This window comes from Emiliania huxleyi, assembly GCF_000372725.1.
Source record: "Emiliania huxleyi CCMP1516 unplaced genomic scaffold EMIHUscaffold_5, whole genome shotgun sequence".
In the NCBI taxonomy this organism is placed as follows: domain Eukaryota; phylum Haptophyta; order Isochrysidales; family Noelaerhabdaceae; genus Emiliania; species Emiliania huxleyi.
Window position 1 is genome coordinate 1221018 of NW_005198244.1, and position 20545 is coordinate 1241562.

The window sequence follows — 20545 nt, forward strand, 5'->3', positions numbered from 1 at the left end:
CCCGAGCTCAGGCGGTAGGTAGCCCCCCGGGCAGCCTCGCTGGTAGCCAGAGCCCGGGTTGTACTGGTAGCCCTTCCCGCATCCAACCTCCCTCATCAGTTTAGTAGGCGCGTTGCGAATGTGCATCGGCACTGGGCATCGCGGCTCGTCCGCCGCCGACTTCATCGCCGCGTTGTACGCGCGGTACACTGCGACGGACTTGGGCGCGAGCGCGAGGTAGACGGCGCACTGAGCGATGCACACGCCGCACTCGGGCATACCGATCGCGTGCACGGCGGCATCGGCGGCGACCGCCTGCTGCAGCGCGAGCGGGTCTGAGAGGCCGACGTCCTCCGACGCGAAGCGGATCAGCCGGCGAGTGAGGTAGCGCGGCTCCTCGCCTCCCTCGAGCATGCGGCAGCAGTAGTAGAGCGCGCCGTCGGCGTCCCCTCCCCGCAGAGACTTGTGCAGCGCGCTGATCAAGTCGTAGTGGAAGTCGCCATTGCGGTCGTAGTAGGTTGCTCGTCGCTGCACGGCGGCCAGCACAGCATCCTCGTGCACCGCCCAAGCAGTGCCATCTCCGTCGCCAGCGCCGCCCGCGCCAGCTCCGCCCGCGCCGGCTCCGCCACGGGATGCGGCGGCGGCGAGCTCGAGCGTGTTGAGCAGAACTCTCGCGTCGCCGTCGGCGGCGGCGACTAGCGCACGCCGCGCCGCGGGGCTGAGGGCGGCGCCTTGGAGCGCGGCGTCGGCGGCGATTGCCCGGTCGAGGACGGCGGAGAGTGCGTCGTCGTCGACCTTGCGGAAGAGGACGAGGCGGCAGCGGCTGAGGATGGCGTTGTTGACGGAGAAGGAGGGATTCTCGGTGGTGGCACCTATTTTCCAGGGGTACGTTTGGCCATAGTCCTAGCTTAAGGTGGGAAGGGTAGGTGATGGGGATCCACCGACCAGAGTGACGGTGCCCTTCTCCACGTCCATGAGGAGAGCGTCTTGCTGCGCCTTGCTCCAGCGGTGAATCTCGTCCACAAAGAGGATCGTGCCCACACCGCGCAGGCGCAACGCATTGGCAGCGCGGCTGAGCTCCTCCCTCAGCTCGCTCACGCCACACTTGGCGGCCGAGAGGCTGCGGAAGAGACGCTGCGTCGAGGCGGCAACGCAGGCGGCGAACGAGGTCTTGCCGCAACCAGGCGGGCCCCAGAGCAGCAGCGAGGGGAGCCGGTCCTCGCAGAGCGACTGCCGCAGCACCGCGTCAAGCGCCTCGCCCTGCCCGAGCAGGTCGTCGAGGCGCGATGGACGCATGCGCTCGGCGAGTGGCTTGGCTGACCCGGCGGGCTTTGCGCCGCTGCTGCTGGTGTCGAGGCGGCGCTCCTTGCTAGGCGTGGCAGCCGCCGCGCTGGAAGGTCTTTTGCCGGTGGTAGACGCTGCTGCTGCCGGCGCAGCACTAGCCTCAAAGAACCGGTTCGCCGCTGCCTCGACAGTCCCGTCGCGAAGCAGCAGCTTTAGCGCAGAGTCTGAGGGCTCGTCGCCGACGATTGCGCGTAGCGTTGCGAGGTCCGCCATCCAACCTGTCCGGGCGATCTCGACGAATTCAGCGCGCAAGCTGTCGCGGCGTCGGAGCGCTGCTCAGTGTACCGGGTACTGGCTCATTATCGATCAACACTTTCGATAGACCGAAAGTAAGATCGTTCGGTGCAGAAACGCCGGCCACATGCCCATGTAACGCACTTGTGCTCGCTTTTTTTGATTTTTTGGTCGAGAAGTGTCTCCAAGTCTTCTGGACCCATCGATGGCCGTCGCCTCGACGCCGCTCGTCGCGGCACCATCGTGCCCGGCCTGGGCGAAGCGTCGTCGCGGGTTCCCGCCGCAGTTCGACGGCAAGCCGTGCGAGCCTGCCGAGGAGGAGGACATGTGGCTGTGCAGAGCCGACGGCCGCGCGCGCAGCACCGCCGACCTGAAGCGCCTGGCGACCGCCGCTCGGGTGCGAGCGAAACGAGCAGGAGATGCAGCCGCCGCGAACACGCGCGATCGGCAGGCGCGCGACCAGCGCCGCCGGCAGCGTGAGCAGCACGACCGGCGCGCAGCGCCGGCGGTCGCCAAGACCGTGCGCCCACAACGCGGCCAGTGCGGCTGCCCAGCGCACGCGGTGTGCGGCATGTGCGTCGACCAGGGCAAGCTCGCCGCGGCCGAGCAGGCGGCCATCGACCTGGAGACGCGCTTCCACGCCTCGACGAACGTCGTCATGGACCTGGAGCGGCCCGAGGACGAGACGGCGGCGCTGCTGCAGCGCTGCGTGCACGTCTCCGACGAGACGAAGCGGCGGCTGCTGGGCGAGTGGAGCGACGAGCGCATGGCGCACGCGCTGCCGCTGCACGCATGCGCCTCGTGCGGCGTGCGCGACCCGTCGCTGACGTACACGCGGGTTGACGTGTCGGCGCTGCCGCGTACTGTGTCTGTGCGCGTAGCCGGCGGCTAGAAAAGGAGTTGCGGTGTTGATCGCCGCGGGAGCCCTCTTATACATGTAGAGAGACGCATCTCCATCGCTTCGGTGAAGGGGGTGAACCGTGCCATCCTCGATCGCCGTGCAAAGCTCGCTTCCGAGCTCTCACGCCGCGCGTAGGGCCCTTAGGGGCCTAGAGAACACAACCCCCTCTCTCTTTTCTCCCAGTAAGCTAAAAGTACGTACATGTAAGCTGTGGTCCGCTGTTTTCACGGTGCTCAGCACGCCCCTCGTGCCCCTCGGGTAAGCTGCGGTGCAAAACTCTGTTTACCACCTTCAAGCACACACCCAAGACTCCCCAAAACCGCCCAGGATGAGCTCCTGAGGTGCCAGTCCGCCCGAGATATGACCGGTTGAAGTTGGGGTTCCACATGGCGGAGGCAGCCTCCAGGAGTGGCTCTCAGTTCGACACCTCGGTCTCGACCACGCCCAGACTGGGAGGAGCGGACCACAGCTTATAGCTCCGAGTAGAGGGGGCGTCCCCCTGCAGTTTAGGGGAAACCCGGTACGCGGGTCCAACCCTCGGAGAACCGTGTTTACTTTAAAGCCGTACGGCCCTTTCCCTGCGAACGCGCACCCCCCAGGACTAGGGCTCTCTTGCCCGCAACCCGATGCCAATCATCTGGCCCGCTGGGTGTGCTTCTTAGCCCCCTGGCCCTGGAGGTGCGGTTACTGACTGCACTCCAAGTGCTCCAAGTGCTGTCCTTCTCCAACCCACATCCTCGTAGCTGCTAGTTCGTTGTCCACTCCTCCGATGGGCATGTTGTGCGAGTATATGGGACAAAAGCGTCGAAAATGTCCCAAAAAGCGTGTCTCGAGTTTGTTGCAGCTCCGCAGCCTGCGCGCGCTGCCGGGACGCACCACTTGCTGGATCTGTGCACTCCCTGGGTCCCAGGGAGTGCACAGATCCAACAGGAGTGAGTAGGCTCGACGCCGTACTCGAGATGGAGCTGCAGAAAGTACGCCGCCGAGCGTGCCACCGACGGCGTCCCGGCGGCGGTGATGGAGTGTGAGACCTGAGGCTGCGGAGGTGACGCCTGAGGTACCGGCCCGTGCACAGCGACTCAGCCGGCGACCGCCACGGGCTCAGACGAGACTTGTCGACTCGTTCCGGCTCAGCTTCACCGTGGTCATCGGGCGTCTGTCGACGTCAGGACCACCCATACAGCTCGCGGGTTTGAGGTCGCAAGAGCCAAGATGGTGGCGTTTGGACATCCCAACCATCACACAAGACAGCCTGTAGGTGATGGCGGGACGGCGCAGTGTTTGTGGCACTCAGCAGTAGGCACCCGCGGCACGGCCCCGCTGTCGGCTCTCGCGGGCTGCGGAACCGGCCCCAGAGGGAGCCGGTCCGGGCGAGTGTGGCAGCTCCTGCGCTAGTATGGGCACCCTCTATCATAGCACTACTGATCCTGGTCATTAGAGCTGCCAGGGATAGCGTCAGGAGCCGGTAGGAGTCAAAACCTCTCATATTTGAGACATCGTGTCCCATATACTCGCACAACGAGCCGATGACTCATTGCTCGTTTGGTTTGTCTGTGTTCTTTCTTTCTTCTTTCCCACCCCCCACCCCTCCGTTTGGTCCGTTTTTATGGTATTTGTGTATGGCTCACAATAAATAATAACTCGATGCATTGAAAACTGTTCTCACACCGACCATTTCCCCGACTCATGGGTGTCAGCCAGTCATCCGCGGGTACGCGGGTACCACCGAATTCATTCGTTCGCTCGTGGGTCGTGCTCTCCCGCCAGCGAGCGGTGAGCGAGGGCCAGCTTGCGAGGTTGGTGCGCGCGGCGAGAGCTGGGGCCAAAGATACCCCACGCTCGATCGAGAGCGACGCTCCGGCCACCGAGCACCGACAGGCCACGCACCGCTCTCTACACCCAATAGGCCATGAAGCGGTCGAGGAGCGAGGTGGACGTCTCGCTCAGCGTCGCGCTCGCGTCGGCCACCGCCGACTTGGCCGCCTTGGAGAGGCCCGCCTGCAGGTGCTCCGAAGCGGAGACCGCGTGCTGCCGGATGCCCGCCGCGACGAAGGGCCACATCGTCTCGAGCTGCTCGACGGGCGGCATGGGGTAGAGGGGCACGCCTGTAGAGGGCGCGACGCTGCTTGCCGGACGAGCCAAGGCTACTACGTGCTGTTCGTGTGTGCGGCGAGCACGCCCGCGGCCTCGCAGAGGCGCGGCCAGACCTACGGGCGCGAGAGGCACGCGGGTCCTTCGCGCTCCCCTCTCCGCCTCGGAGCACCCCCACCCCCCCCTACCCTCGCGCCGTCTCCATCTCCTGCAGCGTCTCCCGCTTGGCGAGGAGGCCGAGCTCGTCCACGTGCTCCCTCAGGTCCGCCACCATCGCCTTGAGGCACTGGGCGCGCCTCCGGAGCAGCGAGTAGGAGAGCGCGTGCGCCAGCGAGCCCGTCTTCACCGGCACATCCTTGATAAGGTGGTCCTCGATAAGCGTCTTGAGCGAGTCGGCCTCGTATTTGTGCGCCCACCGCACGAGAGCAGAGTACCGCGCCTAAGGCACGAGAGGCGCGGTACTCTTTTTTCGCCGGCCTACTTCGTTTTTCGTACGAGAGCCGAGTATCGCGCCTCGTCCTGCAGCGCGGATTGGCGGAGGCCCGCCGGCCGCAGCGCGATGGAGAAGTCGCGAAACTCGTCCGCCGACGCCCCGGCCAGGTGCAGATCGGTGCGCAGCGCGCCGCTCGGCGTGGTGAGGAGGGCGCTGAAGACTGGCGACGCGAGCGCGAGGATGACGCTGTGTGACTCGACGCTCGAGCCGTCGTCGAAGGTGACGGTGAGGTCACCGCGGGGCACCCGCGTGCCGCCCGGTGTCTGCGGCGTGGCTGGCGTAGGTGTCTCAGGCGGAGACGCTCTCTCCGGCATCTTCGCGCTCTCTGTCTCAGGCGGTCCCTCTGTTCAAACCTAGATCTACGTTTAGCTCACCCAAGGCGCTGTGTATCATGTAAAAGAGAAAAAACAAAAACACGTGGAAGACGCAGGCATCCCCCATGGTGGCCGAGAAGAGCCCAGGCGCTGTAAAAATGAAAGCGGGACGTGAAGAACAGCCAGGCTTGGACCCCGACCGGAATAAAACGTTAGAATTATCTCTCTTCCGACCGGCGCCTGCCTGCCTGGAAAGCTGGAATATGGGGTCAAGGATTTATAAATAAGCCGCACAGCAGTGAGAAGAGATTCTAACGGTAAAACTCTGTTTTTTTTTCAATTTTATGGCCTAATCGGCGAAATACAGGAATGGGGTAATATCGGGAGAGATTTTAGCTGTCGCTTCCGCCGCTTCGCCTTCGTCTCCTTGCTGCGCAGCAGGGTGTAGTTCGGGCCCACCTCCGCCATGCTGTCCAGCACGTGGACGGCGCTCGCCATCTCGACCGCGTCGTCCTCCGGCGGAAGCTCCGCGTCGCTCGCGGCCGCTTCCCGAGCGCGCGCTCGTCGCGCATCCGCTCGTGGTGGGCCTGCCGACGCGCCACGCCGGCGCCCGTGTGCCTCGCCGCCGCGTCCGGCGACGGCATCGATGCTGTCCGCACGAGCGTGACTCGCCACTCCACGACCTCCACGACCTCCACGACCCTGACTGTCAATCGCACAACAGCGTGACTCCAGACGACCGCCGAAAAGTCGAGCGCCCTCCCCAAATCTCGAACACATCTCGAACCGTCGCACATTGTACATACATAATATCGGCGAATAGGCGAAGGTAATCGGCTATTTGGTTGCAAAATTCTGTTGCAAGCTACTCGCTCCCAAAAAGGCCGTGCTAGCCCCAATCGAACACCTTCGCAGGGCCCCCACATACGCTGTCCCCTGGGTAAGTGGTGTTCATCCGTCGTTCGTGCACAGCTCACCATGATTGACCGCAGCACGAAAGCAGCACCACTTTGGAGCGAGCTGCTTTCTGTCTTGTGTGGTGGTTGGGATGTCCAAACGCCACCATCTTGGCTCTTGCGACCTCAAACCCGCGAGCTGTAGTATGCTCCAAGTATGGGTGGTCCTGACGTCGACAGACGCCCAAGGACCACGGTGAAGCTGAGCCGGAACGCGTCGACAAGTCTCGTCTGAGCCCGTGGCGGTCGCCGGCTGAGTCGCTGTGCACGGGCCGGTACCTCAGGCGTCACCTCCGCAGCCTCAGTCAGGTCTCACACTCCATCCATCTCTCTCTCTCTCTCTCCATCACTCTCTCTCTCTCTCCGCCGGGACGCCGTCGGTGGCACGCAACCAACCCAAATCTCTAATCGCAGTCGAGCGTCGCATGCGTTTCATCGCCGTCGCCGCGCTCCTCGACAAAAAAAGAAATTCACACCCGGCGCGTGTGCGTCTCATGAGTCTGATGAGACTCGACCGACATGTCTCACTCTTGCTGGCTCTAGCGGCGGCGCTCGCGGCTGCCGACTCGACCGCGCCCACGCTGCGCGGCGCACGTGTGCGGGACCGCGTCTGGGTGCGCCGTCCGGGCGGCGGCCGCCACATCGAGCTCGTCCCGTCGCTCGAGGAGCTCTGCGAGCGCGAGCAGCTCGATCTCGGCGCGATGCGCGAGGTGGCGGCGGGCAGCATGGAGGAGCACGAAGGATGGAGCTGCGGCACTGCCAGCGAGTGCGAGAGCGAGGCGGCGGAGGCCGCCTCCGGAGCAGCGGTCGCCGATGGCGAGCTGACACCACCGTCACCGCCGGCTGGCCGCGCGGCGTCATCGCGGCGGAAGCCCAAGGCCGCCGCGTCTGAGCGGACCGCTGTGCTGAGCAAGGCTCGCGGCAAAACAGCGGCTCCGGCGGAGGCGGCCGAGGCGGCGGCAGCGGGTGCAGCCGTCCCGGCCGGCGGCGGCGGCGGCACGATGTCGAAGATGCTCGTGCAGGTCGAGCACGCTCTAGTCCACCGCCGCAGCGCGCACCGCCGCCCCTCCCCCCTCAGCCCTCCCGGACCTGACGCTACCAGACGAGGGCGCCGCGCCGGTGCCGTCCTGACGGCAGCCCGCGGCGCTGCGCCCTCACCGGGGCACGCCTCCTCTGCTGCCGGCGGGCGGCCACCTCCTCTTGGGCGGAGGCCGCCCGTGGGGAGAGAGGGGACCGTGACCCCGAGGTCCAAGAGCAAGCCCCGTTGCGGTCTCAGAACGCCTCCCCAAGAGCCCACGGCTGTGCGCTCATAACGCAACTCACATGGCGCAGCGCCGCACCCCTCACCGCCGCCACCGCCGCCACCGCCGCCGCCCTCACCGCCGCCGCCCTCACCGCGCAGCTCGTCGCCTCCACCACCGCCTCAAAGGCTGTCAAGCGGCTCGACAAGGCCCGTCCCCTCCCCCGCCACACGGCCCGCACCTCCCGGCCAAGCAGCGTCACCCCACTCCCTCCCGCCGCCAGGCGGCGCCAGACTTTGTGCAAAAGGCTCAAGCTGGCCCCGGCCTCGGCCGCGCCGCCCGTAGCCACGTGCAACGTCGCAGCCTGCATCACGGCCCTGTAGGTGCGGATGGCGTTCTACGTCCTCGCCGGCGTGCCCCCGCCCGCCGCCCGCCACTCGCCACCCGCCACTCGCCCTCCCTCCCGTGGAGCGATGCCCTTCCCCCCCCCCCCCCCACCCCCACCACCACCACCTCACACGCGCGCGCTCGTGGGGCGCCTGGCCCCGCCTCCGCGCGGGCACCCTCACGACAACTCCCCTCCTTCCCTCCCTCCTCCCAGGCGTCCGCCTGCTGCTCGAGGCCCTCGTGAGCTGGAGGATCGACGCGGCTGCGGACGACACACTCCTCGAGAACCCGCCCGCCGCAGACCCGATGGCGGCCATGCTCGCTGCGGTGGGGCTTGGCGGCGGCGGCGGCGGTACGGGCACTCTTGTCGAGCACGAGCGCGAGCCGAGCGGTCCGTGGAGCGTGTCGGCACCGCCCTGTAGGCGACCAGACTGTCGTCGAGTACGACCGTTCGCAGCTGAACCGCGCGGCGAGCGGCGGCGACGAGGCAAAACGCCGTCCTGCGGAGACGGTGTCCCCACGCCTCTCTGTGCGTGCGAGCAGGCGAACAGCTATAAGGCGAACGCCATCCTGATGTTTGTCTTGCACGCGCTGCTCGGCTGGAGCTCGAGCCGTCGTCTCCTCGGCGACGGTCCGCGACACGTCCACGACGCGTCCATGCCTCGTTCCCGTAGGCACTCGACCCTCATCTACTCGGCCACCTCCTCCGTCGTCGACTTCCTCTACCACCCGCTCTTCGCCATCCACGTGCTCGGCCGCTCTCCCATCGGCCACCTCGCGCGCCCCTTCAAGGCCCCGGGTGGTTTGCCCTTCAAGCCGCCGGAGATGCCCGCGCCGGCGGAGGCGGCCGAGGAGGCGGGGGCCGAGGCGGCGGCGGCGGATGAGGCGCAAGCGGATGAGGCGGACGGGTCTTGAGAGAGTGTTGAGAGGAGACCGCGCCGTAGCCTGCCCCTGGGGTTTGCGCAGCATACGTGCATATAAAAATGCAACTGGCGTCCTCTCTCGGGGCGCGCAACGAAGCCGCAACAACTCGAGACACTGTTTGCGCCGCCCCTCGAAGACGATCTACACGCGAAGATTGCCCGAAACGCCCCGCGGCGAATACAGTGAACAGCCGGGTGGGCCGCCGACCCACTGGAGTCGACCAGCAGAGAAACGAAGCGTGTCACGATCAGGCAGCGACGGTTCTCGGTATCAGCGCACACGACCGTCCGACGTGGCACGTGCAGGCTGCACGGCGAGTCCTCTCCTCTGGCGATTCTTAGCCCTCAATACATGAGCATCGTCCACGACCCCCCCGAAGAAACGAGCACTGGGATCGGCAAAACAGTTGTTCTGTTGCATTTTCATCTGTGACTGTCCAGTCTGAACGTACACAAAGTAAACGGCATGGGTTCTTGGGTTTTGTCTGTCTGACTGTCTCGGTGCGTCAGAGGGAATTACATTAGGCCTCACCTGCGTTCGTGCCTCGCCTGCGTCGTGTAACGGAGCTGACACATGACTGGAAGAACCTAGTTCTAGACGTGGCTGGTCAGACCATGGCAAAATCCACCACCCTCTGAATGAGGAACCTCTCGTCCGGCGCAGTCGCCTACGCGGCAGGTGACCACGGTCTCGCCATCGCCGCCGACGGCGTCACCGAGGTGACATCCGTCTCTGGCTCCGGCTCCAGCGCGCGCTCAGCGGCCTTGTGTGGCGAGAGGTAGTTCATCAGATTCGCCATGAAGGACGGCTCCGGCTCTTGCTCCGGCTCAGCCGCCTTGGCCGGCGCGCCCATGGCCTCGTCAATCATCATCTCGGACGACCAAATCTTGGTGCGCCAGATCGGCTCTGGCTCCACCTCAGCCGCCGCCTCGGGCTCCCCGGGTATAGGACCCTTCTGGATTGAGGTGTTCTCGGTCTCGGGCGGCGCGTCCGCGGTGGCCAGCGCGGCGTCGGACGCATCCACCTCGGCACTCGCTTGGAATTGCTCCTCGGGCGAGAGCAGCTTGGCCCGAGAAGAGACAACGTAATCGGCCATCTTCTGGAGGAAGCTCCTCTCGTCAGCCGGTGCGCCGCTGTCACTCTCGGCCAGTGCCTTTCCAGCCGACGAGGTGACGGCGAATGGCAAACTGTCGCCGACTTTCTCAATGCCGATGTCCTGTTCGTGCTCCGCCTCCGGCTCGACGGCTTGCCACCCGTCGCTGGGCGCCTCGGGAAAGGGCGTGTGGGCTTTCGAGGTCACGTGGCAGGCTCCCATGGCCGCACCTTGTCGTTTGGACGTGGCGGCCGAGCTGTTTCGGCTCATCGTTTCGCTTAACGAGATAACTCGTCACGCACATCAACAAATTACGTGTGAGTGTTAGAGTTGTTTGGTATTGGCGTCAGCAGCCACGATCATGGCCGTGACACCCTCGCCTGCCATGCCGAATCTCGGCCGATTGACGCGCGTCCCAAAAGTCGCCAAAAGTGGCGGCGCGTCGCAATCACCCGCCCGCCGTCCCGGCGGTCCCGCAGCTCGCGCACATCTCCCTCTTAACCCACCTGTAACATCACATTAAGGTATTGCTAAAAATCTCTCTCGCACATCCCCCGACAGTTGAAACGAAATTAGATATTCTTACCTTCTTGCCCCCCTCCGAGACTGGAGACACCCACACCCCAGTATCAGACCAGGGGGACTGCCCCCCGCCCCCGCTTGCCCTGACTGCACAGGATAGCGTGCCCCAATTGGCGACACATAGCGGGGGACACTGCGCAAGGAGGGGCTGCGTCGCCTTTCTTTGTCCTCTCGAGGGAATGTTCTCTCGACGCCCATCCTTTTCTGAGATTTCGTACTAATGACGTCCTTCTTGGCACTTCGGGCGTCGGTTGTGCGTATCTGAGAGAGAGATTTTTAGCAATACCAAACAACTCTAACACTCACACGTAATTTGGGGCCTGGAGCCCTGTTCACGCGCGCGCTTTGTCGTATCTGTGGTGTCTATTCCCTCGGTAATGTGTTACGGGTATCGGTCGCTGAGTGGACGCTATCTCTAACCATTTGATCTACGTTTGCCGACTTCGGCCGTCGGCCTCTCGATGGTCGAGTGGCTTCCGGATCGAATCGGCGACTATGACCCCTATAATTTTTTTCACACCTGAAGCGGGCCCAATTTTGCTCAGATGCACCTCCGAATTCGAAATCGCGTCCTCACGCTTAGCGCTTGGTGTGTACTTGTTAGAGGGAGCGGACCGTGAGTTGAGGAAATCGAGGGACGCGACCCACTTCGCCACAGACGGTCCCGCGCCTCGCCGCTATGACGGGCACACGCCCCGCACCGTCCGCTGTGTGCCCGTCTTTGTCCGGAGTGAATACTCCAACGCGCTCGTCGGTGGCGGCTTCCCTCAACCTGCGCCGCGCTCGGCGAACCTCGACAGCGCTTTCGGTGGCATGCAGCTCTTTGCGACAGAAGCCTGGAGAGCAGCTCCTCTGCTGCTCACACACTCTGCACAGTTGACACAGCCTACTGTGCGGCTGCCACAGCTGTGACAGCGATGGGCTCGCCCTCACTGGCCCTCAGTCACTTGTGCCGGCTTGTGTGAGCGACACTGCTCGGCGACTGCCGGCACACTGTGAGACCATGGGTGTGAGGTTAAACCACGCTACCAGCGCTTGGTCACATCGGCCCCGAGGTCAGATCCTTCTACTCTGTTGATGACAACACTTGTCTACTCGCTGGAGCCGAGCAGGAGGGCCCGGCGCACAACCCCTGGTCAACTCAGGGTCCACACCCCGTACGTGAAAACCCGCTGGGACCCGGACGCCAGCACACACGGCTAGATTTCATGGCGGGCCGCCTAGGTTGCGTCCGTTTTTCGTCACGGGTGAACCGACAGTTGGAACGAACCAGCGTGGGTATATTAGGAATTAATCGCCACCCGACAGTTGGAACGAACCAGCGTGGGTATATTAGGAATTAATCGCCACAGCTCCAGTGCTACGAGCGTCATCACCTTGCATGAATGGTCCCATCACATACTGGCTGCGAAGCTGCACCCGGACCCGCCAGCATCTGCCACCGAGCGAGGCCAACGAACGAGCGAGCGTCGAGCTTGTGGAGCTATGGCCATCGCTTTCGTCGGCCGACCCGCAGCCCCAGCCGCAGCCGCAGCCACAGCCACAGTCGCAGCTGTGCAGCCGCAGCCACGCCGGCCTTCCCGCGGAGGCGGAGTCTCACGCCTCCCGGAGCTTCTGCTGCAGCTCCTCACCAGCGCGCGCGGAGACGGCGGTGTTGCCGGCCGCGTAGAAGGGCGACATGGTGTCGAGCGCGCCGCCCGCGAGGGAGAGGCCGAGGCCGAGAGCGAGGCCTGTGAGGGAGCAAAAGAAAGGAAAGGAGAACTAAGCGAGCGATGGAGAGACAAGGGGCGGAGCAGGGGAGGATTCCATCTTGGAGTTTAAGGGTGTGGGGCGCGCCAATCTCGCGGATCGCCACCGGGAGGAGCTGGAAGAAGAAGTCGTCGTCAAGCGTGCCGTCGGCGCGCTGCGGGTGGGGGAGGTTGGCCAGCTCCCAGCGCTCCGCCTCGTCAAAGGCGATGTGCACCAGAGGGGAAGAGCCTTCCGAGGCCGCCTGTGGGCGGGCGGGACGGGCATGGGAGAGGCGCAAGTGGGGAGGCGGCGAGAGGCGGCGGGAGGGAGGCGCAGTAGTGGAGCTTTGGGCCAGTCGAGAGAGTGAGCGAGTGGCGTGTCCTGCTCTATCTAGCGGAGGTGGACGCGTGCGATCCGCGCGCACCGTCGTCTGCGCGAGCTTGCCTCCCGGCCCGTCGCGCGCCTCGTGGGCGGTGGCGAGCTTGGCGAAGGAGAGGAGGATGTGCGCGTCGGCCTCCTCCGCGGTGTACTCGAAGGAGATGGTCGGGAGGGACTCCAGGGCGAGCGAGGACGGGCGGCAGGCCTTGCTCCACGCACCAAAGGCGCGCTCGAGCTCGACCTGCGCGGCGTCCATCCACTCGTCCAGCCCCTCGCCCGGCTCGTCGTCGCGCCGCAGGGTCCACCTGACGGGCTGCGCCTTGGCGGCAACGAGGAGCCGCCGGACCACCTCCTTGTAGCGCTCGTCCGCCTGCGGCGCCGCCGAGAGGGCGGCGCGCGCCAGCAGCAGCGCCGCCTTGGTCTTTGGCCCGGCGACGCCGTCCTCCGGGAGCGCCGCGGCAGCCTGCGCCGCCTTGATAGCGTCCGCCGTCGCCTTGCCAACGACACCGTCGACCTTGAGGCTGGTCGTGAAGACGGCGTTGAGGAGCATTTGCAGCGCCACCACCTCCTCCTTGTCCTCGCTGCCCTCCGAGACGTCCACCTGAGAGGCGAGGCGCGGCGAGGCGAGGCGAGGTAAGGCGTCTCTGCACGCTGGTGAGGGGGAGGGGGGGGCTGTCCTTGACTCCACGTCCCCAAAGAGCGGAGCCCGGTGCAAGAGGGAGAGAGCGGCGAGCGAGAGTGCGAATGACTCCGAGTGTCGCGCCGCTACGTCCCACACCTCGAAGGAGAGCGTCGGCGAGCTCAGCTCGGGCGGCGGCACGCCCGCCTGCTCGAGCGTCATGGCGGTCTGCGTGGCGATGTCGAAGGCGAGCGCGTGCAGCACCGCGCGCGCGCGAGGGATGCCCGCCTCCTTGAGCGCCTCCGTCACGTCCACCTCCGCCGAGCAGGTTGGCGAGTTGAGCACGCAGTTGTCGCAGCGGACGGTGCCCTCCGTCGGGAGGACAAAGAGCGACGTGATGCCTGCACACAGGACGCGCCGTGGCCTCAGGTGGCGCGGCCCAGCGGCCGTCGGGGGGGGGGGGGGGGGGAGGGGGGGCGGCGCCGGCGAAGCCCGGCAGCGCCTTGAGGTCGGCAGGCGTCGCCGACTCGAGGTCGGGGGGCGGCTGCCACGACGGCTGCTCCTTCTTCGGGCTCCCGACGAAGGGGAGGAAACCGAGGAGGCCGCCCCCGTCGTCGCCGTCGCCGGCGTCGGAGACGTACACGTACAGCGCCTTGGAGCCGTCCACGTTGACCTTCGGCACGTCGTTGAACTGGGCGAGCACCGGCAGGTCGCGCCGCCGCCGGCCCCCGCCGACCTGGGCGAGGGACGCGTAGGTGTAGCCCATTGCCTCCGTGTTGAAGGTGTCGTCGCCGGTCCACTTGCCGCGCATGACCTCGCGCGAGTGGGCGTGGGAGTAGAACGGCTCGTACCTGTGTAGAGCCGGGGACGGGGTGAGGCGAGGGGGCGGCCGTGCGCTAGGGGGGGCGATGGCGAGCTGTGGTGCGGGTGGGCTCTCACCCGAGTGTCTGCCCCTTGGGGAAGCCGGCGGCGGTGCCCGCGCGGCGCGCGTTGCGGCGGAACTCCTTTTGCATCCTCGCGTGCCTGAGTTTGCATCAGGCGTGGATGAGTACGCACTCACGCGCCGGCGCGGGCGTGCCTCCGTGTGTGCCCGCGGACGGCGAGGAAGGACTCGTACACGCGGTCGACGTTGCAGTGGTGCAGCCAGAAGGTCACGTGGAAGGCGGCCGTCGGCACCGAGCCGACCATCTCTGTGCCCGGCTTCCTGCGGCCGAGGCTCCCCAGAGCCACGTGCGCCGACCCGTGCGGGGCCGCATCGAGGGCGAGGCTTGAGCCCCTAAGGAGTGATGCGCCGTCCTTGAATCCCTCTGGTCAGGCGAGGGGCGTCGAGGGCGAGAGGCTGGCGCTCTCCTGTGCTGGTGCTGAAGGAGGTACTTCCTCTGCGAGCCGGCAATGTCGTAGCCCCGGTGGCCGAGGTTCCACTCGAGCTCGCGGTCGAGCTCGTGGGTCCAGACCTGCGCAGTGGAGCGAGGCGAGACTGGAGGGGCGAAGTTAGGGGAGGGGGGGGGGGGGCGGCGCGCCATGGTTTTGTAGAACGGAGTGCCGTCGGGCTCGATCGCCTTGATCGGGTGGCCCCCGCGGGTGAGCGGGAGGAAGTCGTCCGGGAAGAGGCCCTGAGGGGAGGCGAGGGAGAGGTCGGCCCTCTCCACACGACGTGTGCTCCCACCCATGTGACAGACCTGCCCTTGCGAGCCAATCGTCTGTGCCATCAGCTTTTGCGCCAGCATGGGCAGCATCGTCTTGCCCTCCGGCTTGATCGACCAGTCCCAGTAGGGCAGGCCGATGTTGCCGTCTCCGCCGAGGTCGATGTCGGCGCAGCGCAGCGTCTGCTCAAAGTCGAGCATGTACACGCGGTGCCAGTTCGGGAAGCACTCGCCGCCATGGACGCAAAACGAGGGCTTTGGGTCGACCATCTTGGAGAGATAGGTCCATTCCCCCTCGGAGCCGCCGTGGATGAGCGCGAGCCGAAAGTATTGCGAGCTACCCGGCACGCCGTCCTCGCTCTCCATCATGCGCAGCCACGCCTTGACGATGCGGTCCTCCTCGGCTGAAGTCAGATCGTGAGCGCTCTTGCGCACCACCGCCCCGCTCAGCTCGCGCTCGTACCACTTTTTGGCGTGCTTCGTTGGGAAGGACCGCGACTTGGGGGGGGACGCTGGCGCGGGTGCAGCATTGGAGTCCGCATCCGGCACGGGCGCAACTTTGGAGTCCGGATCCGGGGGCTCAGGTTTAGAGCCGCAGCTTCCCATGGGGCTAAAGGGCGCGCCGCCGCCGCCGCGGAACAGCGCCTCCTTTGAAAAGGAAATCGCCGGCCGCCCTCCACAGACCCGATCCGTGGAAACGATAAGGAGACGATTCTTCACCTCCTCACTAGCTGGAGAGAGGAGAGTCGCCGAAAAGAAACACTCTGTGCCAAGACGCAACAAACAGGCTCCCGGCCCCAAATGATGTGTGTAGATATATTGGAGTTGTTTGGTATTGCTAAAAATCTCTCTCTCTCTAGACGCCCTCGAAAACACGCCTGCGTGGATCGCGTCACACCAATCCTCGCTACCCAACGCGGCCAAAGGATGTCCACCTCGAGAACCTCGAGAGAGACGCCCTCGCGCCGTTACTCCAAGCTGCATGGCTCTTTTCAAATGGAGCGCCAGAGGTTGAGGGGCAATTAGCTCATGACCACAGCGCCCCGCAGGCGCCTGTTGGATGGGTCCAGATGATAGCCCTGCTGCCCTGGGTGGGCAATGCATACGCCTAGTTAGGCCTCAGATCGCCCGACCGCGTCCCGGTGCTCTCGGTCGGATTTGTGTGACGCCGCCGCTCTCCGCCGCAGCCGGGGGCCCGCCGGAGGCCGAGGCGAATGGACGGACCGGGACGTAAGCGTCAATGTTGTAGAGAACGACCAGGTGCACAACATATCTCAATCTAGCTAAACCTGGGGCTATCCGTGGTAGGCGATGTCTGAGGCGATTCCAGGGACGTACATAGAACATACAGCAGCTTTTGACGCATGACGGTGTGCTTCGCCGGCATGCGTCCCCGGAGCGCGGCGGAGCCGGGCCACGCCACACGCCCACGGCGCCACGCACGTCGCACCACGGGCCACGACCCAGGACCCACACGCGTGGAGGTGGACACGTGCGCAACGCTGCGGCGCGATCGTCTCGAACTCGATCGTACGGCGTTGGTAGTACGGGGCGGCTACGCCTACGGCCTACCGGCGTTACGGGAGCTTCGTCCTTCGACCATCGACGTTCGAGAGCATCAACGATCGAGGATATCGTGAACCCTCACGAAAATCGTGTCCGCCCCTCTCAGTCAGAATGACACAGATCACAGTCTCCCACACTTCGAGACACAACCTTGCTCCTTGGTAACTTTTGGCTGGTGAAAAGTGGCTACGCAGCGCCATGATCGGTCCCGGAGCCACCCTCGTCTGCGCACGGACCGCCGGTCGCCGCGTTTGTCTCGACCATCGCCTCCACGTCCGGCGGCGGAGGCTCGGCCGCCGGCGCGGCGCCCGCGGCGTCGGTGCCGCGCGCCTCGTAGAAGCGCGCCGACCACGTGGGCGCCTCCTGCTGCAGCCCGTCCAGCCCGTGCGAGAGCCGGCCCTTGAGCGTGGAGAGCGAGGTGAGCGCAGAGACGGAAGTCGCGGCGTCATCGTCCTCCTCCTCCGATTCGGAAGACGACTCGCGGCCGCGCAGCGCCTGAGAGGGGAGATCTCCCGAGATCACCCGAGGTGGCCCGCGAGAGCGCTGGCGGTCGGACGAGAGTCTCGCGCAGCCTTGAGCTCCGGCGCGTGCGAGGCATGGTGCGAGGCATGGTGCGAGGCATGGTGCGAGGTCGCCTGCAGCAGCCCTCTGTCTGGTGAGCATGCCCGTGGGAGACTCGGGTGGCGGGGGGGCGGCGGGGGGGTGTCGAGGGGGGGGGGGGGGAGGGCAGAGGGCGGCGGCGATGGCCGCGTCGCTCGTTCACCGTGCGGCTCGAGAAGGTCGAGGCGGCGGGCGCGAGCTCGGAGCGGTCCTGCGGGAGGCGCGAGGGGGCACGCGAGGGCGTGCGACCGGAGCCGGAGCCGGGAGAGGCGGGCGGCGAAGAGAGATGGGCGGGAAGAGAAGAGATGGCCCGGGGAGAGAGGTCGGGAGAGATGGGGGAGAGAGCGAGAGAGATGGGCGGGAGAGAGATGGGCGAGAGGGAGATGGGCGAGAGTGTGGCGTTCGCCTGACTGTCGTCCGACATGTCCGAGCGTGTCTCCTCCCCCTGCAGCGCTCCGTCCACGGAGCCGCCCCTGCTCCCCCTGTGTGCGCAGTCCGAGGAGGCGAGCCGTCGTGATGCAAAGCCGTGAGGCCGTGAGCGCAGGTGAGTGGGTGGGACGCGGCTGGGAGAGGCAGCAGAGGGAGGCGAGGCAGCAGGACGAAGAGAGGCACGGCGGTGTGTCTGAGGAAGAAAGGCAGGGCGGCGTGGAGAGACGCAGCGGCCAGTCTACGAGGGAGAGAGAGAGAGAGAGAGAGGGAGAGAGCGAGGGAGAGCGAGGGAGAGAGAGGGAGAGAGAGAGGGAGAGCGAGGGAGAGGGAGAGGGGGAGAGAGAGGAAGAGAGAGGGAGAGGGGGAGAGAGAGAGAGGTGGAGGAAGAGGGAGAGGGAGAGGGAGAGGGAGAGGGAGAGGGAGAGGGAGAGGGAGAGGGAGAGGGAGAGGGAGAGAGAGAGGTGGAGGTGGAGGGAGAGGGAGAGGGAGAGGGAGAGGGAGGGGGAGGGGGGGAGAGTCGCACCACGAGCCAGAGGAGAGCTTCTCGTCGGCCTCGCGGGCCCAGCTGCTCCACGGCAAGCTCCTCCTCCTCGACGAGCCTCGCCGGAGGCTGCGCGACGGCACCCCTCCTCCTCTCAGCCGGTCGCAGAGCCGCCTGGCGGGGGAGAGAGCCTCGCGTCGCGCCAAACCCAGGACCCACCAGAGACACCCCCCACCACGCAGCCCCGCGGGGGCGGGCACACTAGGTGCATCGCTACGTGGCCAGTCAGTGGCGAGGCGTGGCACACGCAGCTCCTCTCCCCGCCTCTCCCCCCTCGTCTCTCGCCTCAGCTGCGTCAGGAGGGGAGGTGCGTCGCCGGACGTCCGCCGGGACACACCCGGAAGCAGCACCATCCGCCCCACCGCCCTGCCGCCCGCCTGCAAGCGTGAGAGGAGCAAGGCGGCGGCGGCGGCCACCCCAAGGCCTAGGGCGAGGAGGCTAGCGCCACCAACGGCGGCAGCGCCGTCGCCGCTGGGCGCGCCGTGGCCACCGCTCGCGCCTGTGTGGTCGCCAGGCGAGGGCTGCGTGTCGAGGCTGCGTGTGAGAGCGAGAGGGCTAACGGGCGCGAGTGGAGCTGTGTGGCGGAGGAGGGCAGGTGCAGGCACGAGAGAGGCGGCGGCCGGGGGGGGGGGGGGGGGGCAGTAGGCGGCAGGGGGCGAAGGGGAGGGCGGCAGTGCTAGCCATCACCAGGGACCGAGCAGGGAGGAGTGAGGGCAGCGGCAAGGGGAGCGGTGAGGGGAGGGGCAGCAGGGGAGAGGCCTCACCGCCGGCGTCCGTGCGAGCCGCCGAGAGCTCTACCGCGTGTGAGACGCTCCCAGGGTCGTTCCAGGGAGGAGGCTGGGGGCGGCCGCCGATCCACACCCGCTCGAGCCAGGGGAGGCCCGCCGCAGTCCGGTGCTCGATGTAGCGGACGGTGCTCGGCGTGGGCGGCGGCGGGGAAGGGGGTGGCGGTGGAGGTGAGGGTGGCGGAGGCGGCAGGCGTTGCGGCGGCGGCGGCGGCGGCTGTGGCGGTGGCTGTGGGGGCGGCGGCGGCGGATCCGGAGGCGCGCCGTCGAGGATCTGCCACGGGTGCAGCTGCCAGCCTGTCGATCCCAGCGGGGCGACACCAGGGGAGAGCCGCGGTGGCGGTGGCGCCTGAGACGCCTGAGCGCGCAGCGCCGCCTCGCGCGCGATTTCCTCTCTCTCGGTTTGCAAGCGGGCCGATAGCTCGTCCTGCGCGTCAGCCAGTGCAGCGGCCATAAATCTGACGCCGACGAAAAAAAGACCTTAGTCAGCGTGTGTGTGTGTGTGTGTGTGTGTGTGTGTGTGTGTGTGTGTGTGTGTGCCGTTCATGGAGGCAACCGATGCGAGTCGACTGGTGTGTGTCGTCGTGGTTTCGTATCAAGAATACTCACTCACACACACGGTAGGGAGCGGCATGGGGACCCCACCCAGCTGACCCCACCGGAGCCGGGGCAGGGAGACCGGGCGGAGGGGTCTTGATTGGTGACGCCGTCGCCAAGGGGGAGTATTTGTCGTCGCGTGTCCTTATCTGGTGTTTACTAGCTCCGAGTAGAGGGGGCGTTCTGCTGCTAGGGGAAACCTGGAGCGCGGTACTAACCCTCGGAGAACCGTGTTTACTTTACGGCCCTTTCCCTGCGAACGCGCACCCCCCAGGGCTAGGGCTTTCTTGCCCGCAACCCGATCCCGATCATCCGGCCCGCTGGGTGCGCTTCTTAGCTCCCCGGCCCTGGATGTGAGGCTACCGACCGCACTCCAAGTGCTCCAAGTGCTCCGTGGAACGCTGCAGTCCCCGCGAAAAACGACAAGACCAAGGCACGGGCAGAGGAGCGAGAGAAGAATACAGGGTTAAAGAGCCTGTTCACGGCATGGAGGGTGAGCCACGCTGAACGTACTGAACGTAGAGCCGAACGGGAGGAAGCCGAGGAAGACGAACCAGAGGAGGACGAAACACCTGTGGTAATCCCGTCGTCAGCTGTCACGATACACCTGAAGAGGGGACCCCAACGCCAACATCATCTGTGGAAGTACAAGTGCTGGAAGAGAGAGTAGACCTGAGCAACGATATGACTTGGCGGCAAATGATCGGAGTGGGCGTCAGAAGAGTCGTCCTTGCGCGAGGAGAGCTCGATAAACTCGAGGGGCCAGGATACGCCGCGAGGAGGGCAGAGTTACGCCGAGAGGCGAGAGCAAGGGTAAAAAGGAACAGGTCCCCGCCCTTGCGAATCCATCTCTCCTGGAGATGCCTGCTCTATTTATTAGATGTAGAGACGAACCGAAAAGTAGACCCAGGAAGTTCGCATACCTTCATGCATACCTTGTCATAAGTAAGAAGACTATCTCTCGCTCGCACAACAAACCCAGCAGCGCGCGCTTCACATCACACATCAGGGCGAGAAAAAGAGAAGCTCTCACATACACACTCAATCTGCCCCCTCGGACGCGTATTTAACGTGCACCTACAGATCTACTGCGCTCTACACTATCCTCTACACCCTCCCT

The 20545-nt window shown here is 65.8% G+C and overlaps 7 protein-coding genes across 7 annotated transcripts; 2 read left to right on the forward strand and 5 right to left on the reverse strand.

Annotated features, from left to right (window-relative positions):
* Positions 1–54: 54 nt before the first annotated feature.
* Positions 55–1290, reverse strand: EMIHUDRAFT_42116 (hypothetical protein; the record flags this gene model as incomplete). Its single annotated transcript, XM_005767127.1, has 2 exons — positions 55–851; positions 921–1290. Coding segments are annotated over 2 exons (1167 nt in total), but the record flags the coding sequence as incomplete, so codon positions are not given.
* Positions 1291–1827: 537 nt separating this feature from the next.
* EMIHUDRAFT_350301 (Hypothetical protein) lies at positions 1828–2444 on the forward strand (the record flags this gene model as incomplete). The annotated part of the gene is made up of 1 exon (XM_005767128.1): positions 1828–2444. A coding segment is annotated over exon 1 (546 nt), but the record flags the coding sequence as incomplete, so codon positions are not given.
* Positions 2445–4078: 1634 nt separating this feature from the next.
* Positions 4079–5256, reverse strand: EMIHUDRAFT_461587 (hypothetical protein). Its single transcript, XM_005767129.1, has 5 exons — positions 5063–5256; positions 4896–4988; positions 4746–4826; positions 4638–4665; positions 4079–4563 (listed from the first exon to the last, which is right to left on the reverse strand). The coding sequence occupies exons 3-5, from the start codon at positions 4821–4823 to the stop codon at positions 4352–4354; spliced, it is 318 nt and encodes a 105-aa protein (XP_005767186.1). The 5' UTR covers positions 4824–4826; positions 4896–4988; positions 5063–5256; the 3' UTR covers positions 4079–4351.
* A 1555-nt stretch (positions 5257–6811) lies between these two features.
* EMIHUDRAFT_432612 (hypothetical protein) lies at positions 6812–8926 on the forward strand. Its single transcript, XM_005767130.1, has 8 exons — positions 6812–7334; positions 7715–7762; positions 7837–7860; positions 7937–7962; positions 8153–8292; positions 8363–8409; positions 8484–8542; positions 8615–8926. Exons 1-8 carry the CDS (start codon positions 6816–6818, stop codon positions 8853–8855), a joined length of 1104 nt encoding a protein of 367 aa, XP_005767187.1. The 5' UTR covers positions 6812–6815; the 3' UTR covers positions 8856–8926.
* A 361-nt stretch (positions 8927–9287) lies between these two features.
* EMIHUDRAFT_432614 (hypothetical protein) lies at positions 9288–10201 on the reverse strand. The gene is made up of 2 exons (XM_005767131.1): positions 9628–10201; positions 9288–9531 (listed from the first exon to the last, which is right to left on the reverse strand). The coding sequence occupies exons 1-2, from the start codon at positions 10177–10179 to the stop codon at positions 9472–9474; spliced, it is 612 nt and encodes a 203-aa protein (XP_005767188.1). The 5' UTR covers positions 10180–10201; the 3' UTR covers positions 9288–9471.
* A 1934-nt stretch (positions 10202–12135) lies between these two features.
* Positions 12136–13665, reverse strand: EMIHUDRAFT_448202 (hypothetical protein; the record flags this gene model as incomplete). The annotated part of the gene is made up of 4 exons (XM_005767132.1): positions 13424–13665; positions 12692–13246; positions 12395–12529; positions 12136–12300 (listed from the first exon to the last, which is right to left on the reverse strand). Exons 1-4 carry the CDS (start codon positions 13484–13486, stop codon positions 12136–12138), a joined length of 918 nt encoding a protein of 305 aa, XP_005767189.1. The 5' UTR covers positions 13487–13665.
* A 2819-nt stretch (positions 13666–16484) lies between these two features.
* EMIHUDRAFT_448203 (hypothetical protein) lies at positions 16485–19285 on the reverse strand (the record flags this gene model as incomplete). The annotated part of the gene is made up of 7 exons (XM_005767133.1): positions 16485–16692; positions 16823–16968; positions 17237–17284; positions 17480–17555; positions 18026–18157; positions 18329–18542; positions 18808–19285. 7 exons carry the CDS (start codon positions 19280–19282, stop codon positions 16485–16487), a joined length of 1299 nt encoding a protein of 432 aa, XP_005767190.1.
* Between the last annotated feature and the right edge of the window lie 1260 nt (positions 19286–20545).

What these genes read in the sequence shown, in the direction of transcription:
- EMIHUDRAFT_461587 (XM_005767129.1), bottom strand. Translation starts at nt 4,823, where the DNA reads ATGGTGGCGGACCTGAGGGAGCACGTGGACGAGCTCGGCCTCCTCGCC. An exon ending in CGCTGCAGGAGATGGAGACG is followed by an intron (nt 4,666 to 4,745) that starts GCGCGAGGGTAG and finishes TCGCGCCCGTAG; the next exon opens with GTCTGGCCGCGCCTCTGCGA. An exon ending in GCGCCTCTGCGAGGCCGCGG is followed by an intron (nt 4,564 to 4,637) that starts GCGTGCTCGCCG and finishes CGCCCTCTACAG; the next exon opens with GCGTGCCCCTCTACCCCATG.
- EMIHUDRAFT_432612 (XM_005767130.1), top strand. Translation starts at nt 6,816, where the DNA reads ATGAGACTCGACCGACATGTCTCACTCTTGCTGGCTCTAGCGGCGGCG. An exon ending in CGCCAGACTTTGTGCAAAAG is followed by an intron (nt 7,861 to 7,936) that starts GCTCAAGCTGGC and finishes ACGGCCCTGTAG; the next exon opens with GTGCGGATGGCGTTCTACGT. An exon ending in TTGCACGCGCTGCTCGGCTG is followed by an intron (nt 8,543 to 8,614) that starts GAGCTCGAGCCG and finishes TCGTTCCCGTAG; the next exon opens with GCACTCGACCCTCATCTACT.
- EMIHUDRAFT_432614 (XM_005767131.1), bottom strand. Translation starts at nt 10,179, where the DNA reads ATGGGAGCCTGCCACGTGACCTCGAAAGCCCACACGCCCTTTCCCGAG. An exon ending in ACTACCTCTCGCCACACAAG is followed by an intron (nt 9,532 to 9,627) that starts GCCGCTGAGCGC and finishes CCTGCCGCGTAG; the next exon opens with GCGACTGCGCCGGACGAGAG.